Source organism: Meles meles, chromosome 11, assembly GCF_922984935.1.
Source record: "Meles meles chromosome 11, mMelMel3.1 paternal haplotype, whole genome shotgun sequence".
In the NCBI taxonomy this organism is placed as follows: Eukaryota; Metazoa; Chordata; class Mammalia; order Carnivora; family Mustelidae; genus Meles; species Meles meles.
The window spans coordinates 61,232,831-61,260,533 of record NC_060076.1 but is presented as its reverse complement, the minus strand read 5'-3'; the positions used below and the strand labels follow the sequence as shown (position 1 = coordinate 61,260,533).

The window sequence follows — 27,703 nt, the reverse complement described above, 5'->3', positions numbered from 1 at the left end:
AACCTTAGTTAAATGATACCTTCCATAACCTTAGCCCCTCATTTCAATTTTGTAAAGCTATGATGGGGTAAGCAATGTCTCTTCAACTGCAACATTTATTCTCTTTTCCATGGACTTCTGTGAAATTTAACAGACTCTCTCCATAAATGGATCTAATATTCCCACATTCACTGGGAAAATTAGATTCCTTATGAACTTTTTTTTATTTGACCATATTTACAAAATTGCCCATAAAACTGAGTACTTATAGATGGAGGTCTCTTGGTTTAAAGTCATTTCTATTCCCTTTCTTGTTTGTAGTTGCCAGCACTTTGCTGATGATCCTTTCTACACAGTTCCCATTCTTCCTTTCTATTTATGCCCATAAGCATGCTCTGTTGGTATTGGGATAGATGAGGGGGAGCTCTGTTACTGGTCCTTTCCTTCTGGGGCTATCTTTGACTTTCCATTCACTCTATACTATGCTTCTGTCTCTGCTAGAAAACCAAGGTTGTTTCTAATACAGGTGACACTTCACATAAAAGCCAGAAGGGGCAGGGCAGAGCAGCAAGATACTGACTAAGTCATTTTCTCCATTTCCACAATGTGCTGCTCTTGTAAGAAATCTTATTGCACATCATTTCCGTGGCTTTTGGTCCTCTATACATTTGTTTGGCCAAATTGGAAAAGTGTATGAATTCCTGGGTCCATTATTAAGACGTTGCCTATAGCCTAAAGAAATCAGTATACTACTATTTCAGAAAGTGAACTGAGAAGGCTTACTACAGAACTCAATTCATATCCAGTTGCCTTAATGGGGTAGTTAGATAGAGACTCAACAGGGAGCATCTACAAAACTACAATGATCCTAGAGGATTGCATAGATTTGTTCAATTACCATCAGATGTGCAAAGTCCGCATTTATCAGCCTTTTAAAAAATACATACAAGAGAGTTTTGGCTACATGAACATTTTCTTCTACTTTTATGCTGTTTGTGGTATACCTTTGCTTTTAAAAAACTGATTTTTAAAAAAATCTAACCTCCTTTGAGATAGAACTTTAAAAACGACCTACATTTATGATGATGATTTGTATAACCACTTTGAAAATGCCAGATGTTTCTTTCAACTGAATTGTTATTAGTTACGATGATACATATACATCTAAGGGAGAGAATAAGCCAAATACAATGCATTGTATTCAATTCAAAGCAATTCACTGCAAATGTGTAGTTTAACACATTTGTAGTATATCCTACTATGAGTTAGGACGGCCATTTGACACACCTGCCAACAATTTGGCAAACAATAACACAACCAAATTTTAGTCAGACTTCTTAGATCAGCTCTTTACTTTCTTAACTATCCTTAGGTATTATGGCAGTGCCACTCAGTTTTACATTTTTAGATCTCTTTACCATTTATTATTTACCATTCATTTGGTATAAATAAAATTTACTTGAAAAAAGGCAAAATAGAGCTAGCCTTGAATTAATAATATTGTATAAAATGTCCCTCAGCAGGAATGACAGATTTGCTCTGTTGAAGCACTTAATGTTCTTTAAGAAACAAGGATATTTTTCTTATCCTCAATCACTTTACATGCGTCCCTATAAGAGACCAAATTGGCCGGTTACATGCAGTATAGGTAAATTTGAAAAGAAACTGATTTTTGCCCCACTTTGTTTCTTTCCCTCTCACCGCCCCCCCTTTCTTCAGTGAAACATAGACGCAAATTAACAGGAAAATACAAAATAAGTCTATTCTTTCCCCATGGAATGAATGATACAACATCCATCCACCCATTCATTTACTTTATGAGAAACTGAATTCTTGCCAGATAAGTGTCATTAAAAATAATAAATGGCATTAAACCCCCAAAATGGTAGATATTCTTGCAAGACTATAGTTTTTCCAAAATCTGAAGGTGAATTACATGTTTTCTCTTGTCTACTCCACCTCAGATTTGCAAAATTAATATTCTTTCAAGACTTATGTATAGTGAATCTCAATAATATTACAATTAAAAATCAGGATAAACAAAATTATTCTAAATAAAGTGATACATTTATCTCTCAAAGCAATATCAGTTGGCCAAAAAAATTTCCAGTAAATACTGTATTATGGACAAAAGGAGTCCTGCCTCTTACCTGGTGTTTGAAAATTAAGGCGCCTCAGTTCTACTGGGTCTGTTGGATGGTGTGAAGGGACCTCCTTACTGTTGGGTATGCTGCTCTTTCTAGAGTCAGACTCTGCCCTCTTCCTATAGGGAGAAAATAAAAATGTAAGAATAAAATAAAAAAAGGAATACAAACATTTAAAAAACAGAGAGTCATGCAACCCCCTCTCCCTCCCAACTTTCTGTTATGAACTATTCAACAGTCCAGCTTCGTGACCTTGTTCAGGTTGCTTTTCCTCTCTTGGCCTAGACTGTTTCCTCAAGTCTAAAACTTTTATTTAAGTGAATGATTTCAAATTTTTCATTGCTCTAGAATCAAATTTTTCATTGCCTCTGCCTTTCGGCTTTGGGGGGGGCGGTGTTGGAAAGATAAACTTAAGTCCTTGTTCAACAAATCTCCTTTATCCACTGGTTCAATTAGTGAGGAAAAGGACAGAGTACCTGTAATAGCCAATGCTAATAGAGTACCAATACCATGAATGTGTTTACCATAGAGAAAAACCTCTGCAACTACTGAGCCTCAAGCTGAAGAGCTAAAACTATACCCCTTCTTTCCTCTTTCCAAGATTATATGACTGATGGCTACAAAGAGGACCTAAATTGGATTTTCCCAGAAGGCAGACAAATACAGTGTATTCTAAGATTCCAAGTTAGCCTAACACCTGGAAAGAGAATTAACACGATGCAAGACCAACATCCCCTTTCTCTTCCAAATTAAAAAAAAAAAATAGTGTTGACTGTTTATGGTGTTAAGCTGTGATTAATATTCCATTAATGAAAGTCAATCACAGAAAGAGCAGAGAAAAACTAATTTCACCTACTGTGAAATTCCAGTGATTATTCATGGCATAGGAACCATTAATAGTGCCTTGTTGTAAGTAATTCTTTACACAATTCATTTCATCTTTGCTTTAATTACTACTAGTTTTATTAAATACCTTTGTTTAGAGTGTGATAATGTAATATTAACAAATGTCTATGCAAGAAAGTTCAGTTTTTTTTTCCCCCATAAGATTTCTTAATCATTTTTTTCAAACCCCAAACACAGAGTGCTACCTATTTTCTTTAAGTTTAAACCAGATTAAAAATGGAAGAAATGGAGGCCTTTTTAAGCAGTGCTTTATTCTGTATTTATTATTCAAAGACTGATTCCAGCAGTCTTTGGGCTGCAGTCGTAATGCTAGCATCTCTCTCTTCTTCAAAACAAAGACATTCTTCTTTGGGGAAAGGGGCACAGTGGTGTTGAGGAACACTCCCTTCTCTTTCTGACATGACTGTCGCACAGCTCATTAGCGTTGCTGTGGCAATGGGATCTCATTCAGTGCCACCCAGGTCGTTCCATGGTTAGCCAGAGGGCTCCTGTTAAATAGCCTTTCTTTCCATCTCTGCTCATCTGTATAAAATAAAACTAACCAGGGGATGAAGGGAAGATTGATGCAAAGGGAAAGCACACTTGATTTGCTCAAGTGCAGTGCCTTCGGCAAAAACGGCGTTGATGGAATGAATTTTCTTGGGTGAGTCCTGTTAGACACCTTCCTCTCTCACAAGCTGGAATTAACCTGTCTTGGGATTTTCTGTTTCTACCTAAAGGTGGCAGGTATAGCCTGAGGACAGAATGTACTGCCAAGCTATACTACCAATCAGAGGTGAGCAGTGAATCTGAGGCATGGCAAAGGTACTGGCCGTTCCAGGTGTATGGAGTGGAAAAGGAGAAGGGAAGGGAAATCAGAGCTGAGGGCTGGCAAGAAAGATATGAGAAGAAAGAGAAAGAGTGGCTTGGAAGACCATGTGAAAGAACATGGTGACCAGTTTCAGAGTAGAAAATGCCCCTGTCTTAGGCTGTGGGTATTTTCCTCACAGAGATTCACTTTACCACCAAAGATACAGAATCTCAATGGTCTAATGAAACACCACCAACTGCCAGTCAGAGAGTCCACCTGTAATAAACATATGCGTGGTCTTCCTGCTTCAGGTAACACCAGGGGCCCTTCTTATGCTTGTTTGTTTGTTTGTTTGTTGTTCCCCATAAGAGTCGGCACAGATACCTTTCTTTACTGATGTGCCAGACCTAATGATTCTACCTGGACTTTTTCCCATCTCAAAGTGTCTCCAATGTCATTTTTGCAGGATTATGGAACCAGATTAGAAATTTCTGGGCAAGGAAACTAGGTCACTCCTGCAGGTATTGTGGGACATATTCCTTATCTTCTTTTTCACTGGGGACAGGCTGAGTGATATTGAGACAAAGGGACAGAAAAGAATACTCTCTAAAGAAATTTAGTCTGTTTTCCTGGTGCCAGGGAAGGTGAATGTCACATCTTGTTGCCCAGATGAATCTCAAAACCCAGAGCTTGGGATTAACATTACAGTTTATACTTGTGATAAGTGTGTGTATGTGTGTGGGGGGAGGTTCCCTGACACTTAATAACTAACTTCTTCCTCACTTTATCTGTTCAAATCAATGGCCTCCAAGATCTCAGATTCCAAAAATCCTAGCCATCTCAGAAAACCAGCCGTTTAAATTTTGTTTTGCTTAGTTTAGTTCTGGTGATCACAACACGGATAATTCTGGCTGCCCACACTTTTGTCACATTATTTTTAAACATAAATGTGCTAAAATGGTTGTTTTCCAACAGAAAGGATTTCTAAGAAATGTCTGCAGGATGAAGAGTTTGGTCATCATTGGGTAATAATGATAAAGAGCTTTAAAAATAGAATTTATGGTCATACAGTTCTTAAATGGCATATGGTGGTTTAAATCAGGCCCCCCCAAAAAAAATAAAATAAAATAAATCAGGCCCAACATGAACGTACATACTCACACATTTCTCCTAAGTTTTTAGAGGTCTCATTATTCTCATTTTCAATGAGATAAAAGCAAATATAGTGACTCTAAAATGATGTGAATTTTGCCTTGCTATTTTATTTTTTCTATTAAGATTAAAAGTCCTATTGTAAGGATATTTCCCGCAAAAAGAACTATCTACCACATGTAGGAGTTATATGGGTGAAAAGGAAATGCAAGGTCACATGACATTTCAGATATGGTGGAAACTGCTAGTAATATAAAAACGTGGTGTTTTGGGATGTGGATCACATATAAAAAAAATTCTAGTCTGTGGTCTAAGGGCCTTTTTATTGTCATTTATTCTCACCTGGCTCTCATCTCATCATGAAGTGGGAGGGAATCCACTTACTTAAACAAAGATATTCAGACATATGGGCCATGGTTTTTGGAAGACAGATATATTTATCAGAAATCTCTGCTATTAAATTCAAAGAAGTCCGTTCAAACACTTTATGATTCTGATGCTTTTAAGAATGTAACTTCGTTCTGCCACTACTGGTGTGTATCTTCTTAGGGAAGTCAACTATAACACTTCTCAATTTCTTTGTGTACAAAAGAGAGGAAGAAGGTTTCGAGATGATGTCTATGTTAAATGTAATTCTTTAGAAGTTGAATTGTTTTATTTATTTATATATTTTAAAAAGAATAAAGGTATTGAAGAAAATTTCTAGTCCTTTCATGTATACATTAGATATATGCATTTGTAAAGTTACCCACATATGACTTAGATAATTCTGAAGGCTAATACATTAATTAAAGTATCATTTAATTTAGAAAATTATAAACTCTTTTTAGTACCTTGGATATTCAATAAATGTTAATTAGTGGTTCTGAAAAAGAAAGAGAGCCAATTCTCTCATCTTAATGGGACCAGAAGGCAGTGATAATGTTATAAAATGTAGACAGTATTAAATGGGAAGGAAGAGCTCTGAGTATATTAAGTGGGTTCAAAATGTGTTCTGTTTTGACTAAAAAAAAAACAAAAAACAAACAAAAAAAAACACAAAAAACCAAACCTACTTTGCATGTGTTTTTAGCTAGATTAATGACAGCTACTGATATTTTAAAAAAAGACACCCTACAGAAATACCAAGTTTTCTGTCAATGAAAGTAGCTTGCTGACCAGTGTTAAGTGATTTTAGGGAAAATAATAGAGCCGTGGTTCTCAAACTTTAGCATGCAATGGAATCACTTGGGAGGGCTTACTAAACTGCAGACTGTTGAACTCACACCCAGAGTTTCTGATTCATGAGGTCTGGGTAGGAAGTCCAAGAATTTCTATTTCTCTCACTTTCCCCAGCAGTACTGATTGCTTCTGCTGCTGGTCCAGGGAACAAGCATTGGGAACTACTAGAATACAGTACTGGGAGGAAAACTATTGAGATGAGCACTGAGGCCCTTTTGTTAGTTTAAGTTTTATCAGAAATTTGTATCTATCAATATAAAGGGGAAGGGATAGATAGATAGATATACATTTGGATATATAGATATGTTAGAAAGTAGAAGGTTAGATTGGGCTAGTCATTCAATAAGCACACAGATAGCTAGTTTTACCATTATTATTATTATTATCATTATTATTATTATTATTATTATTGCTACTACTACTACTACTACTACTACTATTGCTGCTGCTGCTATTATTAGTTGAGTTGGAAAACATGGAAAATAATTTGGAATTATGTAAGAGTTTTCACAGAGGCACAGTCACCAATATTTGCAGTATATGAAAATGCCAGTAGTGTTCCTGTATTAGGAGGTGACCTCAGATCAAACTTAAAAATCGGTCTTGAGTAAAAACAAACAAACAAAACAAACGTTTTATGGGACACCTCACATTTCTGTTCTATAGACACATTAACACGTACAAATGCTCATTAAAACAAAATCCAGACTGGGTTCATTACCTTCTAAATTTGGATAATTTGTTATTTCTTTTTATATAGACAAACTAATTTATTTCCCCCAGAATCATTTTAATACCAATCATTTTAATATTTTATAAACTAGGCTTTGTCCATCTTCTACTTTTATATCCCAACTTCCACCCTCACCCCCTCAATACTTCCAAAGGCTACCAGTATCTGGTACTGAGCATTAAAGGGGTTTGTTCTCTATTCCTCACCTGTCAGGTTTACTGCTCCATTTTAATGCAGCAAAAAAAGAAAAAGAAAGGCTAAATGTTAGTTGGCCAGTGGTAACAAGAGTAACTATGACAAGCAAGATTTAAGAAACACTGCTCACAAGCAGAGACACATTAACTAACACACATTGGGAAATGACAGTGTATCAAAACTTTAACGGTCTCTAATTATGAATTAAATGGAGGACATGAGGGTACATAACTAACTAAAACATTTTTTGTGCGTATGTTAATGTCACATTCACTTTTATTCATCAGCCTACATAATATTGCCACAATTAATTATTTCCCAGAAAGTGTTTCATGGTAGAGATATAATATGCTTTTTACAATACATGCCATGAAGAAACTACTAAGGTACTTAATGGGAATACAACATAATTCCATATAAGAAATTTGTTCATCTAAAACAAGACCTTCAATTAAGAGGTATGTTATTACTTATGAAATATAAATCTTATATAAAATATCTGCAAATTGTGTTGAACTGCACAAAAAATGTGCACAATGGTAGAATACACTATGAGGTAATAAAGTGGCAAAAATAATTTCTCCAAACTCCTTTTGACAAGTAAGGTTATCATAAATCTTTTTTCCAATAAAAGATCAAATACATTTTCAGTTTTGGAAAAAGAAATACTCATCACTATAAATCTACAGAGCATGACCCATCTATATTGCTGGGCTAATCCTGAAAATCTTTTATTACCAGCCACGGACATGACAGATATTTTCCTAGTCAAAGAGGTGCTGCTGTCGGTGAACACATCTAGCTCATGCTCATGTGATAATATGTGCATTGTTAAATAACTATGTTCTTTATGCAGAGAATAAAACTTTTACCTGAAAAAAATTAATCTAAGTAATCTCCATGGTGAGGTGAATTGCCAAATATTTGGAGCATTCTCAAATCCAAAATAGAGATACTAAGTCTGCCTTAATGGCAATGAAATATATACCTGAGTGGCTAAAGAATCTGGATTTAAGGTCTATCTCCTTTCAAAAATACAAAATCCACATTTAAATTGTACAGACACACACATACAAAGTGAATAATGAAAGTGATATCAAACACACTGGTTAATTCTTTGTATTCTTCATTTTAAAATGATTTACCTAGTGCCCCAGGTTTTAAAAATCCTATATATAAGTTTCTAAGTTGTTCCTCTTTTTGTTTGTTTGTTTTTTTTTTTGCTGTTGTTGTTTTGTTTTTGTTTTTGTTTTTAAGTAGGCTTCATGCCCAACATAGAGCCCAACACAGGGCTTGAACTCATGAACATGAGATCGAAACCTGATTTGAGATTAAGTTGGATGCTTAATTGACTGAGCCACCTAGGAATCACTAGCTTGCTCATTTCTAATCCAGGAGATCTTTAATGAGTCAGTTGTAGGAGAATCTATTTCTTTGCATGGAAGACAACTTCTTAGTGAATTATCAGTTTAGCTGAATATTCTGGTGAACAAATGCATAGTTGGTGTGTGATTCACTCCTTCCACAGAAATGTCAGACCCATCACACACATGGGTATATATTTGGTGCAAGTTTGAAGGCTTTAGGAGCTTATAAATTTAAATTATAGGCTGAGGGTTTTATTATAGCTCTTGCCAGTCAACATGAAGGTGGTATTGTATGACGGAGTAAACAAGCAGAGGGGAGGGAGTTTGGACTTTGTTGATACTATTCAATTGATATAAATTTGATTACTCATTATCCCTCTGTGCCATGCAATCTACTAGGCATAAGGGATAACAGGAAATGACAGAGTCCCTGACATACAATTTAGTGGGGGCAAGAAAGACAAGGATATGAGCAAGTCCAGTAATGTGATGGTTCTGTGACATCCATAAGCAGAAAGTGCTTTGAAGAGTATAGATGAGGGAACACCCTTAGAGGAGCCTGAAATGGTAAAGAGAACAAGGCAAGAGGGAGGCACCCAGAAAGACTTTTTGTTTAATAGGTGGCATCTTAGATTACTTCTAAAGGATGTTTCAGAGTTGGCCAGCCAAGAAAAGAGGATGGGGAGTCAGAGGAAAGGCATTTCAGGTATATAGAAGGATCTACTCAAAGGCCAGAAGGCAGAATCAATCAGCATTGTCCAGTGTGGTTGGGCATGGCAATATACTTCTCCGTAGCATCTCAAAATGTCTGTATTTATTTCTTTGATGACATCTTGAAAACATGCATAAAGTTGACACACAATGAGAAGACTAGTAAGGCACAGCCCACAGAGAGTGGCTAATGATGGAACTGGGGGAAAGCTTGAAAAGCTGAAGTCTGTGTTTTCGTCCCATCTATCCCATGGCTTTCATACATGAACATCTACAGGTGGAGAAGGGAATTATTCACTCTGTCCACAATATCTATTTAAGTTAGACTATTGCTTTTTAAAGGTGTTAATTTTGTTTAAATAGTGCCTTAGATCCTTCCAAACCCCTAATCCATATTTTCTTTTCTTCCATAGTACATAATAAATACTTCTCATCCATCTTGAAATGCATTCCCATAAAGTCAGGCTAACGTTTTGTTTTCAAAATATCTTCTATATAAATAATTCCTGGACCATGCTAGAACTAATGACTAAAAAGCCTTACACATGGAACAAGTATACGCAGTAGATGGATATCTAAGTGTTCATTTGTTTTATGGGTTCTTTTATTTTCTTTTTTGTGGGGTGGATAAATGGAGAACAACCTGGAGTCATATTTTAAAAACATATATACACTGGAAACAGAAATCTTATAGCAATAATTCTATTATTTAGGTTTTCATGTTGTCAGACTAAAGAACATTATTATTAAAAAGGTTCAATTATCTAGTCTACCCACTTACTTTATAAACGAGGAAACTGAGGCCCAGAATGTTAACGTGACTTTCTACCCCAATTCATTACCTAGTCACAGAGCTAGGACTCAGGTTCCCTGATTCCTGATTATCTCATCAGTGTTTTTCCTGATCCTTCCTACCATCTAATCTCTATGATTTACAATTTGAAAGCTTGTGTATATCATATATAGAGAAAAAATTTAAAAAATCACAGGGCAAGAGAATTCATTACACTAAAGACCTACCAAATATATTTTAATTTTCTTATGGTTCAGCAGGAATTTTAGGGTTCTTAAAAAGCTTCAGTTGATATTTTGTCACTGATTATCAATGTATTATAGGCTTACAAATTACTTGATTAAAACTAAAGTCATATAAATATAATGCCAGATAAAAGAGTGTACTAGTTCCACATCAATATACTTAATAGGAATAAGTCTCAGTCTCCTCACACAGATCTATAAAATATGCTTTTTTATATGAATAACCCATCCACAGCTCCAGACCTACTCCTATGGCAAGTAGTTTAGTAAGCAGGTGTGTGTGATAAATGGTATTATCAGGATAAGGTGAGTTAATAATATTTAATAACAATAATAATAATAATGATATATTCAATTCTGAGTCATTACTGATGACCTATGTATAAACTGAAAGACACTTAAAAAGAGGGATGAAGTATTTATTATATAATTAACTTTGCTCAGAATCTAAGCTATAAAAGACACTATTCATTGCCTAGAGAAGATTTCCTCTTGAACTGCATCATGATAATCAAGAAGGACATTGTTGGGTCTACTTGAATTTCAAGTCAGGAATGTTCTTTACTGCTGAAGCAAGCATTTCTATTTCAGAAACGCTTCATGGGCCTTCAGATGGTTGGCTAAATATACTTAGCATTCGAGGATGTGTGCATTTCCCAACAATTGCATTAGACGATGCTTACATATGCACACACTAAAATGCAACTCTATTTTAACAGAGTCATAAAAATCTTTAAATGTGATGCTTTTTTTGAAGGATTTGAAAAAATATATAACCGAGTTGAATTTCTCCTCAAGTACATGCACATGAGGCAAGGAACACTAAATTATAAATCTTTAAAAAAATTATCAAGGTTATAATCTAATTTCTTCACATTTACATAACTCACAAATGTCACGCACATCTCTGTAAAGTGACATGACTTAATAATAGCCAGATATAGCCAAATGAAAAACAACTTAAAAAAAAAATACAACAAGCTATTTTGTTCATTTTGGAAAATCACAAAATGTCATGTGCCATGGTCTAGAAATGTAACCATCCACAAGCACTTTCTGATCTGACTCCCACAGCAGTATTTGACCATCTAAATATATATCACAGAAAACAAAGATAATTCTACTTTTAGTCTTTTATTTTTATATTCTTTTCTGGTCATGAGTGTAGCACATAAACAGCACAGGATACCAGCTCCTGCTTGGACGCACTCAGGATTTGTTATTGTTCTGGGGCATGTGGGCACCTTGCGCTTCCTGCCTTTACTCCTTACACAAGAGAGACAACTCAATACACACTGATATAATATGGGGATAGGGAGATTGAAACCATTATCTAAGAGAGAGTTTGGCCTTACATTACTTGCTTTTTCAGCCATCTTATAGTATGGATAACTGAGTGATGACAGTGATCAGGAAAAAGAAAAAATAATGATGGATATTTCTTTTCCTTCTTCCTAAATCTAAAATAGGAGGGGCAATTTAATAGGTTATGGCTATGAACTTCTTTCTTTAATTTTTCTTCTTTTTCAGTCCTCTCTTTACGCTGAAATAAAATGGGACATAGCCTGTTAAGAGAAAGTTTTGTAAAGGACAAGTGTCTTAAAGGATTTTTTTTTTAAGTTGAGAAGTGGTTATTAAAACAAAAAAGACTATTTCAGGAACATAAGAAGAACATGCTTAACGAAAGAATATAGATAGAAATAATATAAACCCGGTGAAGAGAGCTAGATAAATAGGAAAAAGAGATAATGAAAACAAGATTATCAGATGAAGCATGTCAGTAAGAATCAAAATGAAGACATTCTCATCTGATTTTGAAAGTCAAGGTTATGGGGGGGAGGAGGCTATTTCACAGTAGAGGGAAGAGATCATCTTCACAGTAGCATTCTGAAAGATGACATACTACAAAGAAAAATGGGAACATAGATTAAAGTTTCATAAAAATAAAATTTGGATTGGAAGAAAAGAAAAAAGTGATATAAAGGGAGATAGTTTAGAATTTACCCATTCTACACATTTAAGAGAATTTATTATATATGTTAATTTTTATAATTTTATATATTTAAGATCATATATTTTGTAAGTCAGAAAGGATTGAGGGAAAGAATTACTAATGTACCCTTTCCAACTGACTGGGACTAGGGGAGAAATCTAGCTTACTCTAAATAAGGCAGAAATGTAACTGATAAAGTGTGGAAGATCAGAAAACATGGTGGTACATGTGGATTATCTGCATCCTGATTGTAGTCAAAGACACTAATTGGATCAAAACTTGGGAGTATAAAGGTTTAGGCTGTGGTTTTAGTTTTTTAAAGGAAAATGGTGCCTTATATCCCTTCTTGGACTCAAATAGAATTCACAATTGGAATAAAGATTATAGAAAGAGAAAGATAAAAAAATTCTCTTCACATTTTTCTTTCCTTTATCTTCAAATTTTAGCTATTTTCACTGTTTTGAGAAATAACTACAGGAAAAAAAATCTTAGCTCATGTACTCATTAGACATATGGAATGGGAATAAATGTGTAAGTTTGTAATAGCATTTCTAAAACCATGCTGAAATTGAGCAATTAATCACCTAAAGCTTTCAGATGCAAGTTTGGAATTATCTGCTTATGAATGTACTCATTTCTTGCAAAGTGCCATGCAAAGTGCTCCTAATGCATAAAGTAGCTCATAAAACCAAGTCTAGGATCCATGAATGCTGGTCAAGAAAGTCTATACCACACTTGAATGGGATTTGAAACAGCACAATCTTTACATTTCATTCTAATCCAATGGAAACATTTTCCAATGATTGTGGAGACTACACTGAAGTACTTCATTCATAGCAACCACTTAATGACCACAGAAGGATTACCAAGACTTCAATAGAAATATTGGGCAAACCTACCTTTTATAAAGAAGGATAGCTATGACAATGCAGATGATAAAGACCACCGCAAGGACAGGACCTACAACCCAGATCAAGCCTTCTTCTTCATCTGTGATTGGCTGTGGATCCAGATCCATTGACACAACAGGGTCAGAGTAGGGACTGGTTGCATACATCTTCTGAGGAAAAACAGAGTCTGTGTTACTTATAAACTAATGGTTTTCTCGTGTATATGTATAGCATTAGAGGAAGCAAAAATTCAGAACTTAGTGGATGAGATGTTAAATGTATGAAACAATGTCAGTGAGAAAGGAGGGGAGGGAAAGGGATGAGAGAAGAAGTGGGAGAAAAGGGAGGAAGGAGGAAAAGGTAAAGAGGTCTTGCCATGTAAATTTCCTTGTACAGTGAAATATTTTCTAATAAAATCATTTTTGATGGTATAAATTACTCCGCAGACACATTTTCTTTGGGATCTATATATGACATATTAAATGGTCTTATGAAGTGTAAATGAAAACAGTTAACCATTTACAAAATGTTCAATGAGCATTTACATTGTGCCAAGGTGTTACATGTTATGTGAAAATCAACAGAAATAATATAGTTTCAGCCCTAAAGACAGTATCAGCCAGTTAAGGAGAACAAATTTAAAAAGTAAATATTTATAGAAAAAATGTCAGTATTTGGGGAAGGGGAAATGGAGACATGTAGGTCAAAGGGTACAAAACATCAGTTATAAGAACTTCTGAGCATCTAATGTACTGCATGGTGACTATAGTTAGTAACACAGTATTATACATTCAGAAATTGCTGAGAGTAGACTTAAGTATTTTTCAGCACACATACACACAAACACACAAAGAGTTAACTATGTGAGCAGATGGATAGGCTAATGATCTTGATCTCAGTAACCATTCCACAATGTATATTATACATCAAATTATCATGTTGTACACTTTAAATACATAATTTGTTAACTTTCCCTAAATGAATTTGGGAAAATATATATAGTTACTTGGTCAAGGAATGGACTGAGTACTATGAATTATTTTTTTATAACATCCTATGTCTCATTTCAGGTTCTCTTAGTACAGTATTGTCTTGACTTTGCCCCCCCCCCCCCATATGAGGTCCTAGACTTTCTTTCTCCAGTAGAGACCAATCCACACCTATGTGCTGCCCCACCTGTCCTGCCACTAGCTCCTCATCTCTTCTCACTCCAGCACTACCACTCGTTCTGCTTTCTCATTTGCTAAATCAAATTGTCATTATTCATTCCCTTCCAGATATCTTTTCCAGATTTGCCCTACTAGATTGAGCCTTATTTGAAACTCCTCCACTGATTCTCCTACTTCTTTATTCAACTGGTCCCATTCTAATCTTGCCAACTGATCATGACCACCTCCAAATCCATCCTGTGCCAGAATTCACAAGTTTTATTTTCTGCTACTCATTTTCTCTCTTCTCCACCAAGATAACCCTTACCTTTAACTACCAACTTCTATGCAGATTACTTCCTGATTAATGTTTCTAAAGTCAGAAACTTTCATTTCCTTCATTTCCAATTACTGCTAGAGATTCTTACATCTACCTGAAAGTTAAGAATTGCATGTACCATTTCCCAACTTCCTAGATAGACCTTCCTTTCAACTTGCTAATTTGTCTCATCCTCTCAATACCTAGGAATGAAAAACTACTGATTTTATTCTGCCAATGACCCTCAGGTCACTCTACCCTCTTCCCAGTCTCATGGGTACCACTTTTCTTCAGGACCTCGTTCTTGCTCACCCAGAGCATACCAAGAGTTTCTTTTTTCCTCTAACAGTCTCTACTGCTGCTAGAGTTATTATCCTAAACTGTAGCTATAAAACCGTCAGGAGGCTCTCTGGTGATTCCTAAATAAGCCATAGACATTCTAGCATGGATTTTAAGGACCTCTATGATTTTGTTTTAACCTTCTGTATCACACACAACATTTTCCATCATAGTGAGCTTCTCCCTACTATTCCCTAGATGCTCTATTCTCTCTCTTTAACTCTCTCACAAGTTCCCCAACATTTAGCTCCCGTAATCTGACTGATCTCCAAGGCCCCACTGAAATACTGCCTCCAGTGAAGCGATCACTCCATAACTGGAAATAATCAATCATTTCACAAAATATAGGTAAAAATATTTTGAAAATTTCAGGTTGTCCTTTATTTCTTTTTTAACGGTATTCATCAAACTTTATTTTCCTTTTTTATGTGTGCATACACCTTATTTTCTTTAATGAAACTATAAACTCCAGGAAAGTAGGGATTTATATACTGTTTGTGTTTGTACACTTAAACAGCTAGCACAGAGGTTTGCACTTAATGAGTTCCCAGCAAATCTTCAGCAAATAAAATGTTCATCTTTTCAAATGGCTGATCTTATCAAGACATGAGAGAATATTCTCATTTCTCCATGCAATATGAGGTATATCTAATTTTTTCATACACATTTAAAGAATTAGGGCATATATTCTGAATTTAAGTGCAGGAAGCTTAATGGTCAACCTGGAGGGCATATACCCCTCTAAATGTTTGTTTTCTATTTTCTTTCCCACTTTCTCCACTGTACTTAGGAAAGAGACTGACTACATTTCCAGATTTGCTTAATGTGTCAAAAGATAAAAATTCAGTACATTTCCAATCTTCTCAGAAGCAGCTAAAAAAAGGATATGTACAGTGTAAGGACTTGGCAAAGACACTAAATATCCAAGAAACCTGATTCTTTTTTTCTTTTTGTGTGTGTGTGTGTGTGTGTGTGTGTTTTGCATTTTATTTATTTTTTCAGCGTAACAAGAAACCTGATTCTTTATGTAAGTATAATTGTTTGTTTTGGTTTATGCTTTCCCCTTTCCATCTTGTAGGTCACACTCAAACTGTTTGGCAGACAAAAGTAAATAAAACTCTGTGATTTGAAATTCTTTATCAAGGGTCTTTGAGATAATCATCTTGGTCAACCAAGATACAAATCTAGGCAGAAATTTTCCCAAAGCCCACAGACTTTCAACCCAAATCAGGAAATAGAGACATGTGAAAATGAAGAGAAAACAAAACAAAACCATAAAATGATACTAGCCTCATGGAAATTAAAACTTGCTCAATGCATGGGGATGATAGCCTTTGGTCTTTCTAAACCAGACCTCTGATACTCTTAATATGAGGCAGTAATTTACTAGGGAAAGCTCACATCTTGGGGGGGGGGGGTGGATATTTTCTCTATGAAAATTCTCAACCTAGCCTGGGAGTGGTTAGGTGCTTAACAACAATTTTTCATAAAACTTTGATGGCATCACTACCAACATTATACTAGTTGGATACAAGTTTTCTCTGTAAAGTTGGTGCTGGCCTGAAAGCAACACATAAAGAACACTGCTGTGAAAGCTGATGTAGGAAAGGAACAATTCAGATAATTTATTTGGAAAAAGTCCAAACTGCATAATTAATGAGACAGTGAAATGACATACTAAGGGACGGGGTAGACTCTTCATCACTGGTTATATATCTGAACACTAGGAACATCTGGGAGAATTCAAACCAGAGTCTCTGACAGTGGTGCCATCAGCCTGCACGGTCCGCTGAGGCTTCTCTTCTTTGCTGAATTCTCTGATCTGCCTCAATGGTCTGAATGTGCTTTCTGAAACGTCTTAGAGCTACGCAAAGAAAATTAGTTCAAATATCTAAAAGTCATTAAAAACAAGAAAGAAAAGGATGATTTCTAACATTCTATTCCCTTGATGTTCTGACTTAAAACCTTCAACTAAAAAGAGAAAGCCTATCGGTGCATTAAAATTCCAGGGAGCCTGTCACTTTGTTTTCAAATGACATTCTGTGCACAAAGGTAAACCAGGCATAAAGGCTGCCTTTGTGTTTTGATTTTCCATGGGGGAATTCCTTCAGTCATTTGAAGAGAAGCCCCACTGTATATGCTAACACCTGAGGTGAAGAAATCTTTGATACATCTCAGGCTTCCTCTATACGGGAAGTGACTGGCCCAATCGAGCCGCCACGCCTGTCAGTTTTAGGCCGCTATTAGAAAGATACAGTTAGAATATGTATATTAAATGTTAATGTGAACTGCCACTTCAAAATCCACCCCCCTTCCCAGCTACAATTTCTCTTCCTCCCTCTCTCTTTCTCCCTCTCTCTTCTTTTTAACAGTCACAGCAACTGAAGCATAAAACGACATAAGAGCAAGATGAATTACATAAAAGGAGACAACTCATTATTTAGAGTACCTTAGGAATTCTCTGTTTAATTGAATTATTTTCTAACATTCTTGGCTTTTCACTGATAAAGTCATTGGTAAATTGCTATAATTAAAGAAGCTGACTGTGCTTGCCTTTTTCCTAGATAGACCTTCCTATGAATCTGGGTAGAAAATGTGGGTTCGCTGGGAGCTGCAGGAGAATAAAACACAATCACCCTCAGTCAGTATTTTTGATTACCTGGAAATACACTATGTTTAATTGCAGAACTTGATAGTTCCTATTGAAATCAAATGAACTTCTCTGAGAACATTTTTAAAGGACAACGAAGGAGATTTTGAGCAGTGATGGGTATCACCTTCTTTTCCGTATGTGTCACATTGATGGTTTCAAGAACAATATCCGAACAATTTGACACTTTATAAGCCATAAAGTCCACCTAAATTCCATGTCATCAGAGACATGGCCTTGTTTATTATGAAATCTCAAGCAGCTTACTCAGCAGTGTTTAAAGAGTAGGCAGCCTGTTGCTCCATTTAAGTTAATGATAGCTCATGAGAAATAACTAGGAGTTCATGAGAAATATATTAGGGTAAATATATCTACATATTCTCCCTAAATAGCCATATTCTGGTGAAATAAGGAAGAATACCAAAGGAAAGAGATGGCAGCACAATTAACTTACAGACTCTGCATGTTCCATCACTGCTAACACAAAGAAGACATATTCTTGACCACTTTGGAGTTGCTTGTTTGTAAATCCACCATAATGTTTGTCATCCCCCAGGGTAAACTCAGTAGGAAGAACATCAAAGTGAGCAGCAATATATGGCTTTAATTCAACCTCTCTCCCATATCGGATGCTTCTGCGTTTCCTAGATATCTCTTTAAGCAGCTTAAGGGAAAAAAGTGGGAAACAGAAAAAGAAATGTAAACAACAATAACCCAACTTAATGACTATTTAATGGGAGAAATTAATTCAGGCCTGGGAACAGCTCAAATACAATTTGTCCACATTTCATGTACCATGTCAGCATCACTAAATCTCAGTTCTATATTTCAAATGCGTGTCTTGCTGTTAAAGTAAGGTGTTAGACTTAAAGTAAAGTAAAGTAAAGTAGCCTTGCAAGGCTCAGGCTAAAACACAGGACAATTAGACTCTTCCTTCAATGGTAGTTCATATCATTGTCTATCCTAATGAAATCTTCTCAAAGGGCAAGAGTGCATTATAACCTAAGTAAAAAGTCAGCTTGAGTCACAAAAGCCTGCCATGCAGGCTTTATTACTGTTACTTATCAAACAAATAGTATCCCCATTTAAAACCATTAGTTATGATCAGTTTTGGGAGAGGTTAGATGGGTTTTAGTAATGAGATCATTTATACAATACAAATTCCCTCAAATCACCAGAAATAGAATCCAATGACCAAGTTTTAATTGAAACTTATTTTAAATAGACATTGTCACTCATTTAATAATTTGTAGCTTGACTTGGTTTCTTAGCTCCTTAAATAACCTTTTTGTTTATTTCTCCCATTTATAGTCACATTAACTTTTCTGGAGCTGATAGTTCCTTGGAGACATTGAATTTTCTTCCCAGGTGAAAGAGGCAGGGTAGATAAACATTGAGTTTAATATTACCCTGAAGAAAACAAACAAACACATGTACACAATAATCCTTCATGTATCTTTAAAAAAGAAAAAGGTAGAACTTATGTTTCAATATTCCTGTTCGCCTTCACCTTTTTCATTAGAAAGTTATATTCGTAGTATTTTATGATAAATGATTTCAAAGTAATATTGAAGTTAGCTTTGTCTTCTTCCCTTAAATATATTGGTATTTCACCAGGGAAAAAGTTTACAGCAGTCTGTGATGCCTTTTTTTTTTGGGAACGAAAATTATCTTTAACTCAATAAATAAAGTTAAGGTACTAATGGGAACATTATGGTGAAATTATATGCTACTCTTGTTATATAAGTAGAATCACAGATCAAAAAACAAATGAGTGATATCTGTTTAGCTCCCAAGACCAGGCTTCTGTGATAATGGCTGCAGAGTCTATATACAGCAAACATCAAATCCTTATGATGGGAACCTGATGGCATACTATACAGAGTTATAAATGTATTCAGCTGGGGGCACCTGGGTGGGTCAGTGGGTTAAGCCTTTGCCTTCAGCTCAGGTCATGGTCTCAGGGTCCTGGGATCGAGTCCCGCATCGGGCTTTCTGCTCAGCAGGGAACCTGCTTCCCCCTCTCTCTCTGCCTGCCTCTCTGCCTACTTGTGATCTCTGTCTGTCAAATAAATAAATAAAACCTTTAAAAAAAATAAATGTATTCAGCAGGTCAAATGCAAATCAAATATGTGAACACTCTTTGGGATATATAGGTCATCTGTGCCCACATTGTTTTGAATTCAATTTATAATGTTCTAATATTTTCTTTAACTTTGAGTTTATTAATGCAATGAAAATTACATGAGCTATAACATGTTATTTTTAAAAAATTCTGATACAAAATATTTAACAGTATACTGGAAAAGTCATTATGAATATTATTATTGATATGTAGTAAACAATGAGCCATTACTTTAAGGATAAATGTACTACAGAAAAGCTGAACAGCTTTTTGAAGTTGGTTAATCAGAAACATTTACCATCAGTTGTTTATGTTACTATGTTCCCCTCTTCCATTTCACTGATCAAACCCTACCTTGATTTTATCCATATTTCACATGTATGCAACTGTCATAATTCATCCATATCACTGTCATCCCCCAAAGTACCTTTTTGCTAAGGTTTCTTTAGAAGACTTAGAGAAAGTACCTTAGAATAAAATATTTGGGTTTTTTGGTGCTCCTTAGATGTAATGCAGCCATTCCTTAAGGTCAAAACTGGAATATCAACTCTGCCCCTTTGGGTTGCTCTAATTTCTGCAGGATGCTTCCTGTGTTATATTTTAAATTGGTCAAGTGTGCTCAGATGACACCAAAATTACCCAGTATGTTGAAGTTACAAATACAAATGACCACATTATTTAGCAGCAAGCCTTTGAAGTAAATGCAACGAAAAGCTTATGATATATTATAAGACCTGCCCTGAATTAAATATAACTAATATTTTATGAGTCATTCTGTCCAAAATTCAGTTTGACTATGAACGTCTGCTCTGCCCAGTCTGACCTTGACAACAGAAGTTCCAGTGCATGAATTTATTATGTGGAGATTATCTCCAGACAAAGGATGAATGAGCTCAGAAGATAATATTGAGAGTGACTCTGTTTAGGAAGCCTCTTTCCATTTTTTATGGGCCTAGATGTGAAGCATACATGTGGAAATCCCCTTAGGCCACCATTATATTCGATGATATAGTTTCAATGATTTGAATTATAGGCCTTTCTAAAAAATCACTTGATCAAATTCATTTAAGAAAGGAACACTGCTTTGTCAAAGCTGGCAGTACCAAGCTATAGATAAAATTACAACAATGCTTTTATTAGCCATGATAGGGGGGAAAATGTCTGTAGGGATCAGAAACTGGATGAGTAAGCATAAAGTGAGGCCATAGCCTAGTTTCATTTGTTCCCCTACACAATAGCTACAAAATGTATTGGAGGTAATTCCAAAAGATATATGAAGGGCTTTAGTTTTTTATCAGAAATAATTTTCATTTTCCAGTCAATGCATATCTTATTTCTTCCACCATTAATTCTACAATGTGGTCTCAATTATATCGGTAAGAAAAGTGGGAAACAACCCATCCTGACCCCAAAATTTTGAATTAATAAATGTTCTTTATCAAACTATTATACAGATTAATGCACCACAACTTGTGGGATGATTAAAATGACCCTTTGTTATGGGAATCAGCAGCACAGACCCATAGAATTTAATTGCAGGAAAGTTCAATGTCATATATCTCTATACTTTAATCCATTAGCATTGCCATGCATTTTGGAGGTTAAAACCTGGCTATAAAAAAGAATCAGCATCCTATTGCTAGCAAATGGTTCTACTTCTAGGAAAAGGTTATTATTTAAAAGTATTTGACATCATTTTTGGATTGGATCTTAATTCTTTGGTAAGTCATTTTTTGCTTTTTATTTCTTGTTTTTGTTTTTTTAAAGATTTTATTTATTTATTTGACAGACAGACAACACAAATATGCAGAGAGGGAGGCAGAGAGAGAGGGAAGCAGGCTCCCTGCTGAGCAGAGAGCCGGAAGGGGGGACTGAATCCCAGGACACTGAGATCATGACCTGAGCCAAAGGCAGAGGCTTAACCCACTGAGCCACCCAGGTGCCCTGTTTCTTGTTTTTAACAGGAGGAAAGATTCATAGATTCTACAAGTTACCTTTGAATTTAAATTCAGTAATTTATTCAAGAGCTGATTAAAATAGTAAGTAATAATAATAACAATCTCAAAATTAATTGATTAGTCAGTTACAAGTAAAAGCATGCCTTGCTTCAAAATGTTTATAAAAGGGGCACCTATAAAGAGGGAACATGATATTATGAGCACTGGGGGATATACTGAACTAATAAATTACTGACCATCAGAAACTAATGATGTATTATACTTTGGCTAATTGAATTTAAATTTTAAAAAGGGGGGGTACCTCGGTAACTCAGTTGGTTAAATGGCTGCCTTCAGCTCAGGTCATGATCCTGGAGTCCCAGGATCAAACCCCACTTTGGGCTCCCTGCTCAGTGGGGAGTCTGCTTCTCCCTCTGCCCTTCCTTCTTCTCCTTCTCTCTCTTTCTTTCTCTCTCTCACTCATCCTCTCTCCCTCAATTAGATAGATAAAATCTTTAAAAAAAATTTTACAAAAGATCAGTTGACATTTCACATTCAGATGGGAGATTACTATTCCTCTAACATAGGAATGATTTTGTTCATTTTGTTCAAATGATTTTGTTCCTGCTTTATTAACAGAAAAAAATTATAACATAAATTAATTGACATTATTGAAATTATATCCCAAATTACACCCCTCTAATGCTTATGTAATCATAAAATACTGAAATAAAAACATAATTCTAGGGGCACCTGGGTGGCTCAGTGGGTTAAAGCCTCTGCCTTCAGCTCAGGTCATGATCTCAGGGTCCTGGGATCGAGCCCCGCATTGGGCGCTCTGCTCAGCGGAGAGCCTGTTTCCCCCTCTTTCTCTGCCTGCCTCTCTGCCTACTTGTGATCTCTGTCAAAATATTTAAAAAAAAAATTCTAACCTCGAACTCATCTCCCCTTCTGAACTTGATCAAGTTTAACTCAGATAAATGAAGTGGGTGAAGATGAACCATATGTCTAGAGAGGGTGTATGTCTGCCAAAAGAAGCTAACAGCCCTTATATGTCAGATCACAGTCTCCTTAGTGCAGACATGTATGAAATAAACATCTCTTCCCTGTACGGCAGCTAAGGATTTCTACTCTCTCTTGCTGTGTTTGCACTAATTTAAGGTGGAGAAAATACTTGGATACAACAGGTTGAGCTATAAGATGTAACCTAGGTTATAAATAAACTCAACAAATTAAAATCTCATATGTCCCCAAATGGGGGACCTTTTAATTTGCTTTCTGAAGTGATTCAAACCAGCATCATGTTAAAACAGCAAAGTTTTTCCTGTATTTGACTGAACCACAGCCATTAACTTGCTTCGGCCTTTGGGGATATGGCTTAACTTTTCTGATCAGTTTTCCCATCTAAATAAAATATTTAATGCCTAGGGCTTATTCTGCATACTATGTATTAATTTACAAAAAAAAAAGTTTTGTTTTTATTTTTTTTTATTTTTTTGCATAAGAATGTTAATTAAAATGCACCTACTATTGTTGTAAGATTTCAGAAATTAAAATCAGACTATTTAGTGTTCACCCTGGTTTTTGTTCTATATATATATTTCTTTCTTGGCTCAGAATTGGGAATGTGTGTTTCTTTTTTGTCCCTGCAGTTAAATGCATTTTTATGATTCTGAAATACCACAAAATATAGAATAAGGCAAACATGCTAATCAGTGTAATTCTGTGAGAAACTGGTCAAGAACGCATAGCAGGTCAGATGTTGAATTCTGGTGCAGATTGTGATTTAGCATTTGTAACAGCTTCAGCTAAAACTACACTAATGAAGCAGACCTTGGAGTTCATAACAATGATGATTAAGTCTTTGCTCACAATTCACTTCAACTTCCACACCTTGCATCATGTTTTACAAGAGGCAAGGGGCAAAATATTAAAGCCAGCAAAGATTAGACACATTGTAAGCTTTACTGCAGCTAAATGTCTTTTAATTAAAGCAAAAAGGTCTTTGTTGGGATCCCTAGAGGTTACCAGCCCCATAGCACTGAACCATCCAACAGCTGACCAACCAGCCATAAGTTAGCACCTGGATTAGACTTCCTCCCATACAGAGGAAGAGTATGTTTAATAAATTAAGTAACTAATGAAAGACATGGCCAGCAAACACGTAGTTACCTCATCTAACTCCATCTCGTCTGGACTCTCCCATGGCTTGATAAATTTCCCACGAGATTTCTTCAAAGGCACAATTATTATGTAGTAACCTCTGCACAAGAATGGACAGACAAAATTAAGGTCAGATCAAAGGAAAAAGAAAACGGATATGTCCTTAAATCTTCCACAGACCAATGATTGAGAATGAAGGCAAATTAGGGATACAGAGTGACTTGTCCATTAATGAGGAATAACCACCTGTTTGTCCAATTTTAAAACTAACATGGGTAGACCATTATGTGTGACCTCAAATATTTTGTATGGTTAATACCACCATGGTTGACTGCTCTTTATTAGGCACTGTAAACAGAGCAGAAACAGTTTGTTAAGACCCTGGTGCTGGGCACATACAAGTTTACTACACTGAAATCCAACATTACAAGCTGCCAAACCAAGTATTTTCTATGACATCAATTTACAAGTTTTTTTTTTTAAAGAAACTGTATAATAAAAATTACTCTTAGCTCATACAAATGTCCAGATGATTACAACAATGATTTCATTTATATACTCCTAAAATACTTTTTATTTGGATAAGAAATTAAATACATAAAATTATCCATAATTTCATAACAGTTATATAACAATATAATTGTTTTCTACCCATCAAGTTGCAACCTTAAGATAAATACTGCAGAAATTTGGAGACAACCACTATCTGAGGGCCTTCAAAATAGATCTCAAAAAATAAATGTATAAGAAGAGCAAAAGTAATTGAGTACTTTCATTAAGAATAGTCAACCAAAATTTTAGTAAGTATAAAGGTACCTATTCACAAGTAGATATGGCTATTTGAACAATGGTTTTACAATTTCCACAAACTGCATATCCTGATTTTGTATTCATGGTCTGTGACTCTGCCTGATCTTTGGTAGTAACTATATAAGAACTCTAAATATAGGTGTATAATAGCTAACATATCAATTGCTTCCTCTCAGGAATTATAGTAAATGTATAATATCATTTTGCACTCTGAAAACCTGTATAAGGACAGTAAACAAAAAGGTAAATCCAGAGAGATTAAATTATGACCCAAATTAAAACACATAGGGGATACAAACCTTTATATATATCTTAACCTTGGCAATAGTCTAGCTCTTTTTTTGTTTCATTATTCTGTATTATAAAATACTTTTAAAACCCCATTATTTTGTGGAGACTTGTAAAAATGAACATATACACATACATGCACACACACTTTTAGAAGAGAAGGAAGGGAAGATAAGAGACCACAGGATGGGCACCACCAACCTTGCATTGAATTATATCACAGAGAAAAATAGCACATACAGGAAGGCCTCTTTCTACTTATATCAAAACAAAACCTGCAATAAACTCAGTAAAACCCTGTGATAAAGGACTCAGTTTCCATAAGCAGAGTCTAGAGCTGCACTGTCCAATATGGTAGCCACTAGCCAGACATGTGGCTCATCTGAACTGAAATGTGTTCACAGTGTTAAAGACATTGGATTTTAAAAACTATGTATGAAAAGTAAATGCAAGGTATCTTGGCAACAAATTTTTAATAGCGACCATATGTTAAATGATAATATTATAGATATATTATGTAAAAATAATGCTGTTAAAATTAACTTTACCTATTTCTTTGTCCTTTTTGCTATAGTTGCTAGAAAATCTAAAGTTTCACACGTTGCTTTCATGATATTGATTAGTGTTCTTTTAGAGTGTTTTGGTGAAGAATGTGGCATCTGGAGATACATCTGGCCCACAATTTTGAAGCTCTGTCACTAATTTGCCATATGATCTTGGGCAGATCATTTAACATCCCTTAGTCTCAGTTGTACATTATGAAAAATGAAAGCACAGTGTGTGGCAAGTCACACCAAACTGATGCAAGACACTATTGTTAGTATTGACCACCATCGGGGGAGAAATGCACCTGAACTATGTTATTCAAGTAGGACTCAGTGACATTCCCTGAGATGCAAGTTCAGGGACTTGTCAAACATTTTCTTCTCTCTAATAAAAAATTCAGGTCAAACCAGACAACTATACTAGAACATTCTCTCCATGGTGCCATCTGAGCAACTAATCAACAGACTCCCAGAATCACATCACTGACACAACCATTTTCTTTCCCACCAATAATCATGATGATCGAGGAGGGTGAGAAAGAAGAGGTGGGGTGTGTGTGAGAGAGGCCAGTATCTTGTACTTCATAATCCAGAGTAAGTGTCCTCCTCTTCCTAGCCTCCTACCACCTGAAGGATTTGCCAAACAAGTCCATCATGTTAAATGAGCCTGGAGAAGAATGACAGGGACTGCAACTGAGCACACAAAATAACACTGCAGATGTACTTGATAAACACTCATCAGGGAACCACCTGCTTTTCACTACCCATTGCACTAAGTGTGGACTGCTTCTCTCCACCTAAGTAATGATACTACACATTATCAAGAGCTCCCATTGTCCTCTTTCTGAATCTTAGAAATCAAGGTTAAGATGATGAATTCTATTAATTTTTCTTCTGCTTTCATACTTGAGTTGCTATTCTTGTACAGGGAAAAAAAATCCATTCTTTTCTTCTGTACTCTCCAACTGTTCATTTAACTTGTGGCTGGGATAAGAATTGAACAGCCTCCCCCATAGCAAGTAATTAACAGTGTGACTGGATATGCATGGCTTTTCTGTCTCCTGATGTCCAAAGCATTCATCTAGAGTAGTCAAGGTAAAGCCGCTTCAAAGCAGCTCTCACACTGAAAGAAATGTGGCATCAGGAATTTGGAACTCCATATTATAAGACATTCTGGCCTGGAACTACATCCACACATTTCAGCCATGTTCTCTGCAACATGGCTTTTCAAAAACCCAAATTGTTGCCTTTTCTGAAGCTTGGTTTCCCCCTGACAACCCTGCTTCCCTCACAGGCTTTTCATATGGGTCTGTGTATTCATTCCCCTCGCCCACCCAGCAAACCTCAGATGGAGGGCCTAGGGTTTCCCTCCAGGCTCACTGTTGCTTCTTTCAGGTATTTTTCCCTCCCCCCTTAACCTAAAAACATAAAGCAAAGCCAATAAACAAGAGCCTCTTTTTTTGAAGTTCAGACAATACAGCTATATTATTATATTATCATGATCTTCTCTCACTGATTTTTGTCATCTACGAAGCTCTTCAGAAACCCCCTTTTTCCTTCCTTCCTTCCTTCTTTCTCTCTCTCTCTCCTCTTCCCTCTTTTTCCCCCCAGGGTCAGTGGTCTTCCTTTTCTCCCAAACTCTGCCACCATCCTTGGTAATTTCAAGCTCCAAAGAGCACCATGCATAACCCGAGGCTCTTAGATCTTTGATTCTTCTCTGCTAGAGCCTACATCTCCCACTCTACATTACCTAAAATCTGTAATTGCCCTTCTCTGTGCCTGAAGCCAAGGAGCTGCATAGGGCTTGAGAAATTATGTACAGGGATTTTGTAAATTCATATTCAGCAACTTCAGGCCTTCAATGCTGCCTGGCCATCCCACCACAATTTCTTCAGTTACTCATCCTTCCATTTTGTACAAGTTTTTCAGACTCTCTACCCAGGCCATAAACCTTAGACATCTTCACCTCCTCACTAGAAGACATCTTTATGTCTATGTAAAGAGAAAATAAAAACATTCAGACTAGAACTCTGTCATCTTCCACCTACCAAACTATAAGTTTACTTGCATCTATACGTAATCATAATTTGTCCTTTGGGTACAGTTGAGGGGCTGGCTCTATTCATGAAGGCCAATCACTTTCTTGACTTGGTTCCCATCATCTGCTCTCTGAGGAAGTTGACTATGCATCATTACCCCCCACCCATATATTTCAACTTCTCCCTCCCCTTTGAATTCTATTAGTCTCCAACCATGTATA

General features: G+C 35.9%; 1 protein-coding gene across 49 annotated transcripts in view; it reads right to left on the bottom strand.

Annotated features, from left to right (window-relative positions):
• The window catches only part of PTPRD (protein tyrosine phosphatase receptor type D), a 2,308,694-nt gene that overhangs the window by 127,773 nt on the left and 2,153,218 nt on the right, over positions 1-27,703 (bottom strand). For 23 of the 49 annotated variants that reach the window (XM_046022091.1, XM_046022096.1, XM_046022105.1 and 20 more), the window contains 5 exons: positions 23,810-23,900; positions 18,030-18,239; positions 13,129-13,289; positions 7,132-7,146; positions 2,130-2,242 (listed from right to left, as the gene is read on the bottom strand). In XM_046022091.1, the coding sequence (XP_045878047.1) occupies positions 2,130-2,242; positions 7,132-7,146; positions 13,129-13,289; positions 18,030-18,239; positions 23,810-23,900 (590 nt within the window). The remainder of the gene's footprint in view (positions 1-2,129; positions 2,243-7,131; positions 7,147-13,128; positions 13,290-18,029; positions 18,240-23,809; positions 23,901-27,703) is intronic. The other 26 variants (XM_046022102.1, XM_046022103.1, XM_046022112.1 and 23 more) reach the window with 5 other exon arrangements.